We start from the raw sequence: 15,000 nt of genomic DNA on the forward strand, positions 1-15,000 counted from the left end.
GACGAAATAACATTTTTTTGTAATAACAATTACAATGCTATAGTACTATACATACCTGTACATCAATCAGTACTTTGGAAAGTTGCATTCTTATAGTTAAGTACTAAGAAACTTAAAAGATTGAGTAAACTAATACAACTGCAATTTTATAATACAAGATATTAAGCAAGATTGAAGCGCATTAATCTTATCACAAGAAGCAACTACCCATCGGTTAACTGAATATCTTCAAGAGGTTTAGGGCCGACTTGTTATCTGAAACATTACCCCCAAATCATCGTCAACACACAGCTCTTTCACAAGCGTCATCTGTAAGACGGTTTTTAAAACGTATAAATATATCTCACATTCTAAATATAGAAACATTTACTGATATTACAAACATACCATCCGTGTGATAAAAAACGAGAGATGGCTCAACATTATTACAAACTCTGAAAGCATATACAAGTATGTTCCCATTACAATGACACAGCGACCTCAGAAAAACACATAGAAAATAAAAAATATCATCACACACAGTATGGAATACACTTCCTCGTGTTCATGGTATTCTGTGTCAACAAACTATGTTTCAGGACGTCATATAGTCAACAAACTATGTCTCAGGACGTCATCTAGTCAACAAACTATGTCCCACTACGTCATCTAGTCAACAAACTATGTCTCAGGACGTCATCTAGGTTTTTTTGATTGATTGATTGAAAACTTTATTAGAAGATTTGCAGAAGTAGGTACATGAAAGTACATATTACATACAAGGTCAACTAACAGGATAAAAACCCAAGAAAGCCACTGGCTTATTTCAATTGGGGTCCTTGATTCTCAATTCATCGTTATGTCAACAAACTATGTCTCAGGACGTCATCTAGTCAACAAACTATGTGTCAGGACATCATATAGTCAACAAACTATGTCTCAGGACGTCATCTAGTCAACAAACTATGTCTCAGGACGTCATCTAGTCAACAAACTATGTGTCAGGACATCATATAGTCAACAAACTATGCCTCAGGACGTCATCTAGTCAACAAACTATGTCTCAGGACGTCATCTAGTCAACAAACTATGTGTCAGGACATCATATAGTCAACAAACTATGTCTCAGGACGTCATCTAGTCAACAAACTATGTCCTTATACCATTATAGTCCACTGTATGTGTTTAAACTTAACGTCAAAGCATTTACTGTCGCCTACAATCAAACCCTCTCCTCTTAATGTACATACGGTATTTTCAATCAACCTCTGCAGAGTAGCTATAGAGTAAACATGAATGCAGAAACCTTGGAAAAACTACTTTGATTGGCACAATAAAATCCATATCATAAAATATCTCCTACAGCCGTATACTCTCCAATCGAATCCTGTCCTGTTTACAGTTTACAGAGTTTACAGTAGGGCACTGTATGTCCTGTTTACAGTTTACAGTAGGGTACTGTGTACGTTGGCAACGTTTTAAGACACATAATACTGCTTGAAAAATCCTGAACCATCACACTGTCTCTCTTTTTCTTGTTTAGACATTTTCCACTTTCTAGCAGAGAGCAAAATGTTTAAAACTGCAACGAGGTCAGTGTAAGTAAGTAAGCGTACAGGGAAACCAAAACTGAGGCGAGTGCTTCTTCTTCTTCTTTAGATTCTAAAAGTCTTTTATGAAAAAAGGCAGAAAACTGCCAGAAAAAAGGCAGAAAACTTTTTTTTTTTAATCCAACTGTGTTTTGCTACACATGAACTGAGCTGCACACGTGCAGTAAGAAACGGACTCACGGGCGGTGCCGTCTGGGTCCAGACAGGGAGTGGGTTTGATTAGCCCGGCTCGGACCCTGCGCATCTCATCATCATCATCGCAATCCTAAAAACCCAAGCAGCACCTTATACAGATGGTCAGGACTTTTCCCGCCGTTTGTCTCGTCGTGTAGACGACTCGAATGCACGACGATATGAAAACAATAGCTACAGCTTTGCGTTGTGATTCCCAGCTTTCCTTAATCCGTTTGGCGCTGAGAGCCAGCGGGTTCTGGCCCCGGTCCCAGTCTCAGATCAGACAGGGTGGTGGGTCGGTGGGACTCACAGCCCTTGAGAAATGGAATCGCTCCTGGGACCAATTCCATTATTTATCATCTTCTTTCTCACTTTGACTCCCCCCCCCTGGATGTAAAAGCCATGTGGTAAACTCCAAGCAAGCGAATGACAGAGCAAATGGACAGAATAGTAATAAATAAATAAGTAATAAAATAAATTATCAAACGGTAAATGTTACATCTAGTGTGTGTGTGTGTGTGTGTGTGTGTGTTTGTGTGTCTGTGTCTCTGTCTGTGTCAGTGTGTGTCTGTGTGTGTCTCTATGTCAGTGTGTGTGTGTGTGTGTGTGTGTGTGTGTGTGTGTGTGTCTGTGTATATGTCTGTGTGTGTGTGTCAGTGTGTCTCTTTTTCAGTGTCTCTGTCTGTGTCTGTGTCAGTCTGTGTCTGTATGTGTGTGTCTCTGTGTCTGTGTGTCAGTGTGTCTGTGTCAGTGTGTCTATGTCTGTGTGTCTCTGTCTGTCTGTGTCTGTCTGTGTCTGTCTGTGTCAGTATGTGTGTGTCTCTGTGTGTCTCTGTGTGTCTCTGAGTCAGTGTCAGTGTGTGTCTGTGTCTCTGTGTCTGTCTGTCTCTGTGTCTCTTTCTGTGTCTGCCAGTGTGTGTCTGTGTCACTGTGTGTCTGTCTGTGTCTCTTTCTGTGTCTGCCAGTGTGTGTCTGTGTCTGTCTGACTCTGTGTCTCTTTCTGTGTCTGCCAGTGTGTGTCTGTCTGTCTGTCTGTGTCAGTGTGTGTGTCTCAGTGTCAGTGTGTGTATGTGTGTGTGTGTGTGTGTGTGTGTGTGAGTGTGTCAGTGTCAGTGTGTGTGTGTGTGTGTCTCAGTGTGTGTCAGTGTGTGTGTGTGTGTGTGTGTCAGTGTCAGTGTGTGTGTGTGTGTGTGTGTGTGTCGGGGGGGGGCCCTCACAGTGTGGAGGAGCTCTGTCTGAAGTCTTGGAGGACCACCGAGGTGTACGGAGCCAATCTGGGGGGGGCGCCGGGGGGGCTGGGGGCGCAGAGGACAGACCCACCAGAGCTGGGGGAGTCCCTGAAGGGGGAGGGGGGGGTCAGGGCCAGGGAGTCCTCCAGGGTCATCTTACTCTGGGTAAACCCCTCCCCCTCCCCCTCCTCCTCCTCTTCCTCCCCCCCCTCCCTGGCACGGTGACCATACATGTAGCTGGGTAAGAGATCCAGCCCCCCCCCCCTGCCGCCCCCCCCCTCACCCACCACAGCCCCCTCCTCCAGGGGTGACATCATCATCAACCCCCCCTCGCAAAAAAAAGCCCCCCCCCCCTCTTGCAGGGGGGGAAGGAGAGGAAACTGAGAGGGGGAGGAGGGGGAGGAGGAGGGGGGAGAGGAGGAGAAGCCTAGTGGCTGGTGGTGGTGGGGGGGGGCGGAGCCTAGGGGCTGATGGTGGTGGTGGTGGGGGGCGGAGCTTGTCGCCTTGTAGGTTGTTGCTGAGTCATTCTCGTTGGAGGAGGTGTGCGTGTCCACCACCATCGCCCCCCCCCCTTGCAGGCGGCCGGCGGTAGTGCAGCCGCCCGTCGTTGTTGTTACTAAGCGCTCGGGGGGTGAATAAGAGGGCGGGGGGAGCGCGGGTGTTGTCCGACTTGTCCGACTGTGGTCCTTGTTGTCCGACTCCCGCCTGCGTGGGAGGGAGGGGGGGGGTGTCCAGAGAGGGCGCCCTGCCTCCTCCTCGTTGTTGTCATCCCCCTGCTTCTCCTCCTCCCTCAGGTTGTACAGGGTCTCCTTGCCGGCGCCGGGGGGGTGGGGGTGGTGGCTGGGGTGGTGGCGGGGGTCGTCCGTGTCCGTGCGGAGGGGGGGGTCGCAGCTGTGGGGGTCGGGGGGGGCGTTAGTTAGGGGCCGGATGACTGCCGTCTGATTGGCGCCTGCTCCCGGCCTCCTCACATGCACAGACAGTCTGTGCCACACACTCCCCCCCCCCCTCCCCCCCCCTGGGAGGCCTGGGGGGTCTGGCCGCACCTGGTTCAGACCATGACACAGACTTTCCGTTAGAACTATAGAACGAGATAAGAGACTTGACGTTAATTTTCAACAAAAAAAGAAAGAAGAAGAAGAAGAAGAAAGAAAAAAAAAAGCCGGTAAAAAAAAACAACCCAACCCAGAGAGGCAGACAGACAACAACAACAGACAACAACAACAGTCAGCAGCAGCATTAACGGCGAGAGCAACAGACAGAGAGACAGAGAGACAGAGAGACAGAGAGACAGAGAGACAGATACAGACGCATTTCAACATTTCTGCATGACGCATGTTAAAATTATTTGTTTATTTTTTACGGGCCGACGACATTGACGTTAGCAAGGTCGAAGCTGTGGGGGGCTGGGGGGTCATTCATTAGCTCTAGTAGTCTACCAGCAGCACTTAACAACTACATGTGATTCATAATGTGCTGCTGTTGTGCACAGGCCATTATGACAACAATAGATGGGCTGAACTCAAGAGAGTATTTAAAGCACATCCACCTAATTTACACCTGTTTATCTAAGCGGCTTATCAAGCTGATTATGGGCGACATGCACTTTGCAATACAATGTTTTCAGTTTCTCGCCTAAACTGGTCTGGGAATAAAGAAATGACACAGGGTTTTATGGCTGTGCAGAGCAGGCTAGGACTGCTTGTCTTAAGTGGGTTAGTGAGGCAGACAGAGAGGCGTTCATGCTTTAGGTTTGGGGTAAACGTGAGGGGTAGTTCAGGATTATGACCAAAAACAACCTAAATAGGCATGCGTCTCCTGCTGCCTGAGGGTTGCTGTGTCTACCGGCTGTCATTCATACCGTATAACCTGGGGCCAGTTGCATAAACCTAGATTAAGACTGGTCTAAGCCTTAGACTAGTCTTATATTCTCATAAACCTAGATTAAGACTGGTCTAAGCCTTAGACTAGTTTTATATTCTCATAAACATAGATTAAGACTGGTCTAAGCCTTAGACTAGTCTTATATTCTCATAAACATAGATTAAGACTGGTCCAAGCCTTAGACTAGTTTTATATTCTCATAAACATAGATTAAGACTGGTCCAAGCCTTAGACTAGTCTTATATTCTCATAAACCTAGATTAAGACTGGTCTAAGCCTTAGACTAGTCTTATATTCTCATAAACATAGATTAAGACTGGTCTAAGCCTTAGACTAGTCTTATATTCTCATAAACATAGATTAAGACTGGTCTAAGCCTTAGACTAGTCTTATATTCTCATAAACATAGATTAAGACTGGTCTAAGCCTTAGACTAGTTTTATATTCTCAGGTTAGACTAGTTTAATTAAGACTGCCTGTTGCATAAAAAATAAGACTGACTTATTTAGAGGTTAGAAAGTTAGCCTCCTTCCCCCCTGGCTAAGCTTGATTTAAGAACTGTGTTGCTATGGGAACGTCAGGGCTACTAGTAGCTAGCTAACACTGTAACTCCAGCGCTGTAAATTACTTCACTGGATAACACTGCTAACTGGGTCTATCTTAAAGTGAGATCTCAGTCTTAGACTGGGTCTATCTTTATTAAAGTGAGATCTAAGTCTAAGACTGGGTCTATCTTTATTAAAGTGAGATCTAAGTCTAAGACTGGGTCTATCTTTATTAAAGTGAGATCTAAGTCTAAGACTGGGTCTATCTTTATTAAAGTGAGATCTAAGTCTAAGACTGGGTCTATCTTTATTAAAGTGAGATCTAAGTCTGAGACTGGGTCTATCTTTATTAAAGTGAGATCTAAGTCTAAGACTGGGTCTATCTTTATTAAAGTGAGATCTAAGACTGGGTCTATCTTTATTAAAGTGAGATCCAAGTCTAAGACTGGGTCTATCTTTATGCAACCAGCCCCTGCACCCACGTAAGAGCCGCAAAAACTAAATTAGCGGAACATCCTCCATCCAGGCGCTGATTTTCATTGAACAATTATGGGGCCGAAGTAGGTCTGAACACGACGTGTAAACACTGCAATCCCTCAAGGAGACAGAAGAGGAGAACAGCTCTGTTTCTACATAATCGGCCTTCTCGAGACACCCTCAAAACAACACTATTGATTTGAAGATGTCGAGAGAGGCGTAGCGGAGAACAAGGGTGAGAGAGAGACGACATTGAAAACATTCAAGGGTTGGTAAACAGTCTCTCATCCTTTCTCCCGTTCCTTACTTTAGACACTGTCTGTGTGTCCTTGGCTGAGGATCTCAAGACAGCTTGATAATGTGATCTTTTTGTTTTAGGAATCCGATTTAGATCCACGAAATCAAGACTTCATTCCTATATCATCATACATGAAGCATCTGCTTCTGTTAGCTTCACAATATATGATTTAGGGCTGATATGAAAAGCTTTCGTTAGAGATAACCCCCGAGTTCTTTGGTCGCAAACACTGTATAACGTCTCCTCACGAGAGGGGGTCAGTGATGCCTCTCACTGTATCGGCCTCAACCATTTTTTATCTTGACTGTCAAATCTAAGAATCAATAATGTTGTCAACATTATCATTAACAGAATCAGGCCTACACACTCAAACACTCCCACGCCCAGACAGCAGTACCAACAAGACAACATCTCAATCCAGACACACTTTGTCACGTCTCATTCAGGATCGTCAGACTTGACAAAGTCTGTATGAGGATCAAAATATTGTTGTGTTATTACTGTGTTTACTGCTACTACTCTAGGTCAGCGGTTCTCAAACCTCTCATCGGAGACCCCCCAGCCGCTCCACATATTTGATCTGTTCCACCTCCAGTACACCTGATTCAACTTATCACTTGATTAGTTGAATCAGGTGTGCTGGTGTTGGAACAGATCCAATATGTGGAGTGGCTGGGGGTCTCCGAGGAGAGGTTTGAGAACCGCTGCTCTAGAGGAAACACGTCAGAGAATCTCAGCATATCGGCCCCATGATCTCTAAAAACCATGTTCTAGATCCTCCCCACAATCTCTAAAAACCTTGTTCTAGATCTAAGACCCTTGCTCTAGATCTAAGATCATTGTTCTAGATCTAAGACCCTTGTTCTAGATCTAAGACTCTTGTTCTAGATCTAAGACCCTTGTTCTAGTTCTAAGACCCTTGTTCTAGATCCTCCCCACGATCTCTCTAAAACCTTGTTCTAGATCTAAGACCCTTGTTCTAGATCTAAGACCCTTGTTCTAGATCCTCCCCACGATCTCTCTAAACCCTTGTTCTAGATCTAAGACCCTTCTTCTAGATCTAAGACCCTTGTTCTAGATCCAAGAACCTTGTTCTAGATCTAAGACCCTTGTTCTAGATCTAAGACCCTTGTTCTAGATCTAAGACCCTTGTTCTAGATCTAAGACCCTTGTTCTAGATCCTCCCCACGATCTCTCTAAAACCTTGTTCTAGATCTAAGACCCTTGTTCTAGATCTAAGACCCTTGTTCTAGATCCTCCCCACGATCTCTCTAAACCCTTGTTCTAGATCTAAGACCCTTGTTCTAGATCCAAGAACCTTGTTCTAGATCTAAGACCCTTGCTCTAGATCTAAGACCCTTGTTCTAGATCTAAGACCCTTGTTCTAGATCTAAGACCCTTGTTCTAGATCTAAGACCCTTGCTCTAGATCTAAGACCCTTGTTCTAGAGCTAAGACCCTTGTTCTAGATCTAAGAGAGAGACGAGAGATGATGACGTCACTCACTTGGCGTTTCCGGACGTTCCCGTCTTCTTGCGGCGGAACATGTTGAGCAGGCTGTTGCTCTGGCAGGGCGCCGGCTTGCCGTCCCCCACGTGCATGCGCACCACGTCGGACGTGGTGAAGGCGCTGCGCACGTTCCTCTCGGGCTTGGCGATGATGATGTACATCTTGGGCGTGAACATGCACCCCAGCGCCACGGTGACGCTGAGGCTCACCGAGAAGGAGGTGGTGATGATCTTGTAGTTGGAGCCGAAGTAGATGGGGACGAAGGCCAGCCAGATGATGCAGGTGGTGTACATGGTGAAGGCGATGTACTTGGCCTCGTTGAAGTTGGCGGGCACGTTGCGCGTCTTGAAGGCGTAGTAGGTGCAGCTGATGATCAGCAGGCCATTGTAGCCCAGCGGCGCCACCATGCCCACCGTGCTGGTGTTGCAGATGAGGTAGACCTCCCGGATGCTGGGGTACGACTTGACGGGCAGCGGCGGCTCCAGGACGATCAGGGCGATCTCCAGGCTCAGCTGGAGGCTGATCAGGGCGAAGGCGATGACCACCTGCGCCCAGGCGCTCATGAAGCGCGGCTTCTTGGTGCAGATCTTCTTCTTGCTGCCCGCCAGGATCCGGGCGATGCGGTTGGTCTTGGTGACCAGGGCGGAGTAGCACATGGCGGAGGACAGGCCCACCAGGAGGCGCTGCAGGTAGCAGGAGGCCAGCGTGGGCCGGGCGATGAGGGTGAAGGGGCAGATGTAGCCCAGGATGATGCCGGCCAGGATGATGTAGCAGAGCTCGCGGCTGGAGGACTTGACCACGGGCGTGTCGCGGTACTGGATGAAGATGAAGGTGACGAAGGAGGTGATCATGATCCCCACGCAGGAGAAGGCCACGGCCACGATGGACTCCACGTCCGCCCAGTCCACGTACTTCAGAGGGAGGGGCTCGCAGCCTGGGAGACGGAGAGACAGGGGGGAGAGAGAGAGAGAGAGACAGGAGAGAGAGAGAGAGAGACAGGAGAGAGAGATGGGGGAGTTTGTTAACAGCCGTGCCTTTTTTACCTACTATAAGAGCCGCCGCGGGGGTCAAATGACCATAGTCTTTAGAATGGGAAGCTGCGACTTACACACAACGACCACTAGTTGGTGTGTCTTGTAAATTAGCCTGCCGTTAACCTCCTACACCGAAAAACTGCAAAATAGCTTCATGCTAGCTTATCCTGATGTGATGTTGAAAATGTAAGGATACTGGGTGGTAGAACGCACATATCTAGGACAAGTCATGAAAGGAGGGTGCTGAAATTTGATCGAGTGCAAAGATAGAACACTTTTCTTTACTCACAGGGGTCAAATGACCCCACCCATGAAGACAGAGAGACAGGAGAGATGGGTTTTGTTAAAAACGTTTATTTGTTCTTTTTATTGTGATAGAGATAGTAGAGAGGTGAGAGATAGGATGGGCGAGAGAGAGAGAAGGGATGACATGCAGGATATGTCCGCGGACGGAATCGAACCGGGAACCCTGCGGTTATGTGGTCGACGCTTAGTCCACTACACCACCTAAGCGCCCCTTTGTTAAGTTATTTTATCTATTTTTTCTTTTCTTTCTTTTCTTTTTTTAAATTAAATTGTGACGCTTTTTAATCCAGAGCGATTTACAATTACGAATTACAAGGGATTACATTCGCCCTGGAGTAACTGGGGGCTAAGTGCCTTACTCAAGGGCGGAACACTAGTGGTGGTGGGGTTTCAGGCGGGATTTGAACTCACAAGCTTCCGATTCACCAGTCCAACTCCCTATCCACTAGACCACCACTACCCGTCATATTTGATCATATATGTCATATATTCTGAGTGAACTAGATTAGAATTGTGAAAAGATAATGGAAAACAATAGGGATAGAAGAGGGAGACACAGTTTAGTGAGAGAGAAGAGGGGGAGAGACGAGGGGGAGAGAAGAGGGGGGGAGAAGAGGGGGAGAGAAGAGAGGGGGAGAAGAGGGGGAGAGAAGAGAGGGGGAGAAGAGGGGGAGAGAAGGGGGGGAGAGAAGATAGGGGGAGAAGAGGGGGGGAGAGAAGAGGGGGGGGAGAAGACCGGTGGTGCACAGATTTACAAACATTGGGGAAGTGGAGAGGTACCTACAGTAGAGGGAAGATCATAGCACTTCCGAAATTGGCCTAAAATTGCTCAAGAACTCATTTGTACACACACACACACACACGCACGCACGCACGCACACACGCACGCACGCACACACACACACACACACACACACACACACACACACACACACACACACACACATCTTAAAGCTCCAATTCTGTCAGATTTTTCCCTCCCCACTTATGCTGCTGCAAGTGTGTCGATGTTGTTTGTGTGTGTGTGTGTGCGTGCGTGCGTGCGTGCGTGTGTGTGTGTGTGTGTGTGTGCGTGTGTGTGTGTGTGTGTGTGTGTGTGTGTGTGTGCGTGTGTGTGTGTGTGTGTGTGTGTGTGCGTGTGTGTGTGCATGTGTGTGTGGTACTGATTTCTCATCCGACACACACTGGGGCTCGCGGGAGCTTAACAGGAGTAAAGTGACGTCCCCAGACTCGGATTAAACTCTACGAATTACACTCTGCTCCTAACATCATACAGTCACTGCCACCACAGGCCAGGCTATACTGTACAAACACCCACATCACAGACCAGGCTATACTGTACAAACACCCACATCACAGACCAGGCTATACTGTACAAACACCCACATCACCGACCAGGCTATACTGTACAAACACCCACATCACAGACCAGGCTATACTGTACAAACACCCACATCACAGACCAGGCTATACTGTACAAACACCCACATCACAGACCAGGCTATACTGTACAAACACCCACATCACAGGCCAGGCTATACTGTACAAACACCCACATCACAGACCAGGCTATACTGTACAAACACCCACATCACAGGCCAGGCTATACTGTACAAACACCCACATCACAGACCAGGCTATACTGTACAAACACCCACATCACAGACCAGGCTATACTGTACAAACACCCACATCACAGACCAGGCTATACTGTACAAACACCCACATCACAGACCAGGCTATACTGTACAAACACCCACATCACAGACCAGGCTATACTGTACAAACACCCACATCACAGACCAGGCTATACTGTACAAACACCCACATCACAGACCAGGCCTACTGTACAAACACCCACATCACAGACCAGGCCTACTGTACAAACACCCACATCACAGACCAGGCCTACTGTACAAACACCCACATCACAGGCCAGGCTATACTGTACAAACACCCACATCACAGGCCAGGCTATACTGTACAAACACCCACATCACAGACCAGGCTATACTGTACAAACACCCACATCACAGGCCAGGCTATACTGTACAAACACCCACATCACAGGCCAGGCTATACTGTACAAACACCCACATCACAGGCCAGGCTATACTGTAAAAACACCCACATCACAGGCCAGGCTATACTGTACAAACACCCACATCACAGACCAGGCTATACTGTACAAACACCCACATCACAGGCCAGGCTATACTGTACAAACACCCACATCACAGACCAGGCTATACTGTACAAACACCCACATCACAGGCCAGGCTATACTGTACAAACAACCACATCACAGGCCAGGCTATACTGTACAAACACCCACATCACAGACCAGGCTATACTGTACAAACACCCACATCACAGGCCAGGCTATACTGTACAAACAACCACATCACAGGCCAGGCTATACTGTACAAACACCCACATCACAGACCAGGCTATACTGTACAAACACCCACATCACAGGCCAGGCTATACTGTACAAACACCCACATCACAGACCAGGCCTATACTGTACAAACACCCACATCACAGGCCAGGCTATACAGTACAAACACCCACATCACAGGCCAGGCTATACTGTACAAACACCCACATCACAGGCCAGGCTATACTGTACAAACACCCACATCACAGGCCAGGCTATACTGTACAAACACCCACATCACAGACCAGGCTATACTGTACAAACACCCACATCACAGACCAGGCTATACTGTACAAACACCCACATCACAGGCCAGGCTATACTGTACAAACACCCACATCACAGACCAGGCTATACTGTACAAACACTCACATCACAGACCAGGCTATACTGTACAAACACCCACATCACAGACCAGGCTACTGTACAAACAACCACATCACAGGCCAGGCTATACTGTAAAAACACACCAGAGGATCCATCTGTCCTTCTAAGACAAAACACAGGAATCTCAGAACGTCAGGCACACAGCATCTTCCTTGGTTTGAAGAGTAAGGAGGGTTGTGTCTGATGTATCCCCTTGTACTTGAATGAACATGTGACCCAGTCCGATCATTAATTGGTCCGCATGTCGGCAACCAATGAAAATGTTATGACTTTTCCTTCTGAAACACGGAACGTTGTTGAGAATCACAACACAAACTCGCTAGTCGAGCTGCAATACTGCAACTACGCAATGAGTAGTAATCCCCCCCACTGCTACCTAGTTAACTTATAACACTACTTTACATTGTTACCTAGTTAACTACAACACTACTTTACATTGTTACCTAGTTAACTAGAACACTACTTTACATTGTTACCTAGTTAACTACAACCCTACTTTACATTGTTAGCAGCCTCACAAAACAAGCTGTGTTAGCTGACTAGCGACGTGTCACTGATTTTCAACAACACGGAAATGTATTCACGTTTTTCGAAAGAAAAGTCAGATCGTTACATCGGACCCCGACACGAGGACCAAAGCATTAGAACGTGTCAGGTATTTTAAAGAGCTTCGGTAAGTTTCAGAGAAATGTGAAGTTCTGTGGAAAGAGGTTATGTCTATATACTCCTGGTCACCCCGGCTGAGCTTATCAAGGCATCAGCCTCACACGGTGCCGACGGACACGGGTGGCAAAGATGAAAATGCACTTATCTTCATCCTCCCTCGCACAAGACCTCCAAATCTCTTATCCCACTAAACCGACACTACAGTCCTGTCAGAAGCTCTAAGCACACCTTTGAATAATTCAGAGATTACTTTTAAAGTCCCCCAGTGAGCAGCTCTGAGCAGGTCTGAGCACCTGAACAAAACCGGCCTTCCTTCCTTCCTTCCTCCCTCCCTCCCTCCCTCCCTCCCTCCCTCCCTCCCTCCCTTCCTTCCTTCCTTCCTATTATAAATAAAATGTATTATTATTATTAGTATTCCTTCCTTCCTTCCTTCCTTCCTTCCTTCCTTCCTTCCTTTCCCGGTAACAACAAATGACAAAAGCCGGAGGGGGGGGGGAGAAGAGAGAGAGAGAACAACAAAAGGGGGGGAGAAGAAGAAGTGTGAGATTATGTGGAGAGAGAGAGGGGGGGAGGGAGAGAGAGAGGGAGGGAGAGAGCGGGAGGGAGAGAGAGAGGGAGGGCGAGAGAGGGAGGGAGGCAGAGATAAAGAGAAGGAGGAGAGGGGGAGGAGGGGAAGGGAGAGTGAGAGAGGAGGAGAGAGAGAGAGAGAGCAAGAAAGAGAGGGAGGGAGAGAGAGGGCAAGAGAGGGAGGGAGGGAGGCGGAGATAAAGAGAAGGAGGAGAAGGGGAAGGAGTGGAAGGGAGAGTGAGAGAGAGGGGGAGAGAGCAAGAAAGAGAGGGAGGGAGGCGGATATATAAAGAGAAGGAGGGGAGGAGGGGAGGTGAAACGGTGAGTCACAGAAGAAAAACACCTCACAACGAAAAAACCCTACCAGGTGATATCCCCCCATCATCGGTATTCCCTAGGCGTGATATCTCCTAGGCGTGATATCCCCCCCCCCATCATCGGTATTCCCTAGGCGTCGCAAACGGAATCACGAGGGGGACGAGGTAAAGTTCTTCTTTTTTTGTTTTACAACACACTGTTTGAAATCCCCCCCCCCCCCCCCCACCAGGCCTCTCTCTCTCTCACAGCACTAATAGCATATTTCACCTAGCCACCGCGAGACAGCCCCCCACCCAACCTCAAACTCAGCAGATCGCTGTCAAACCCGAACGGCTAGGTGGGTCGCAATAAAAACTAGAGGAGAGAGGGGGGGGGGGGGGGGGACAGAGAGGTGAAAAGACCGGAATGGGGGGAGACAAATAAGCTGACATTGCAGTCCCTTCACAGAAAGGGGTGAGGCAGGGGGAGAGAGACAGGGATCTGGGGGTTGGGTTTAACACTAGAACAGCCATGAGGGGTCATTAACACTAGAACAGCCACGAGGGGTCATTAACACTAGAACAGCCACGAGGGGTCATTAACACTGACATCTGAGACAGACAGCTGAGGTTCAGGGCTGGGGGAGACATACATACGTAGAGGGGGGGTCAGGGGGAGGAGCTTAGGAAAGGGTATAGGTAGAGAGAGGTCAGTCTAGCACTAGAACAGCCATGGGTGGGGTCATTTAACACTAGAACAGCCATGGGTGGGGTCATTAACACTAGAACAGCCATGGGTGGGGTCATTAACACTAGAACAGCCATGGGTGGGGTCATTAACACTAGAACAGCCATGGGTGGGGTCATTAACACTAGAACAGCCATGGGTGGGGTCATTAACACTAGAACAGCCATGGGTGGGGTCATTAACACTAGAACAGCCATGGGTGGGGTCATTAACACCAGAACAGCTATGGATGGGGTCATTAACACTAGAACAGCCGTGGGTGGGGTCCTTAACACTAGAACAGCCATAGGTGGGGTCATTAACACTAGAACAGCCATGGGTGGGGTCATTTGACCCCTGTGAGTAAAAATGTTTTTATATCTTTGCACTCGATCAAATTTCAGGACCCTCCTTTCATGACTTTTCCTAGATATGTGCGTTCTACCACCCAGTATCCTTACATTTTCACCAAATCACATCAGGATAAGCTAGTATGAAGCTATCTAGCAGTTTTAGTGTGTAGGAGGCACACTAATGGTCGTTGTGTGTAATTAGCAGCTTCCCATTGTAAAGACTATGGTCATTTGACCTTAGGAAGGGGTGTAGGCAGAGAGTGCTCAGTCTAGTCTGTGTCGGGGCGGCTGTGGCGCAGGAGGTAGAGCTGGCGTCTAACGATCGCAAGGTCAGCAGATCGGCGGTTCGGACCCCGGCTGGCCACATGTCGAAGTGTCCTTGGGCAAGACACCAAACCCCAGATTTCTCCCAGTGAGCGGGCCAGCCGGCGCCTTGCATGGTAGCTTGGCCGCCATTGGTGTGTGAATGTGTGTGTGTGAACGGGTGAACGAGAGGCCGTTGTAAAGCGCTTTGGAGTCCGTC

The 15,000-nt window shown here is 47.9% G+C and overlaps 1 protein-coding gene across 1 annotated transcript in view; it reads right to left on the minus strand.

The window, feature by feature from the left end:
• Positions 1-2,976: 2,976 nt before the first annotated feature.
• grm1a (glutamate receptor, metabotropic 1a) overlaps positions 2,977-15,000 on the minus strand; it is a gene marked incomplete at both ends in the record, with an annotated part of 57,091 nt that continues 45,067 nt past the window's right edge. The window contains 4 exon segments of the mRNA XM_080533485.1: positions 2,977-3,256; positions 3,461-3,993; positions 3,995-4,070; positions 7,699-8,635. Of these exon segments, the coding sequence (XP_080389611.1) occupies positions 2,977-3,256; positions 3,461-3,993; positions 3,995-4,070; positions 7,699-8,635 (1,826 nt within the window).

This window comes from Nansenia antarctica (genome assembly GCF_963989245.1).
Source record: "Nansenia antarctica genome assembly, chromosome: 6".
NCBI classification, from domain to species: domain Eukaryota; kingdom Metazoa; phylum Chordata; class Actinopteri; order Argentiniformes; family Microstomatidae; genus Nansenia; species Nansenia antarctica.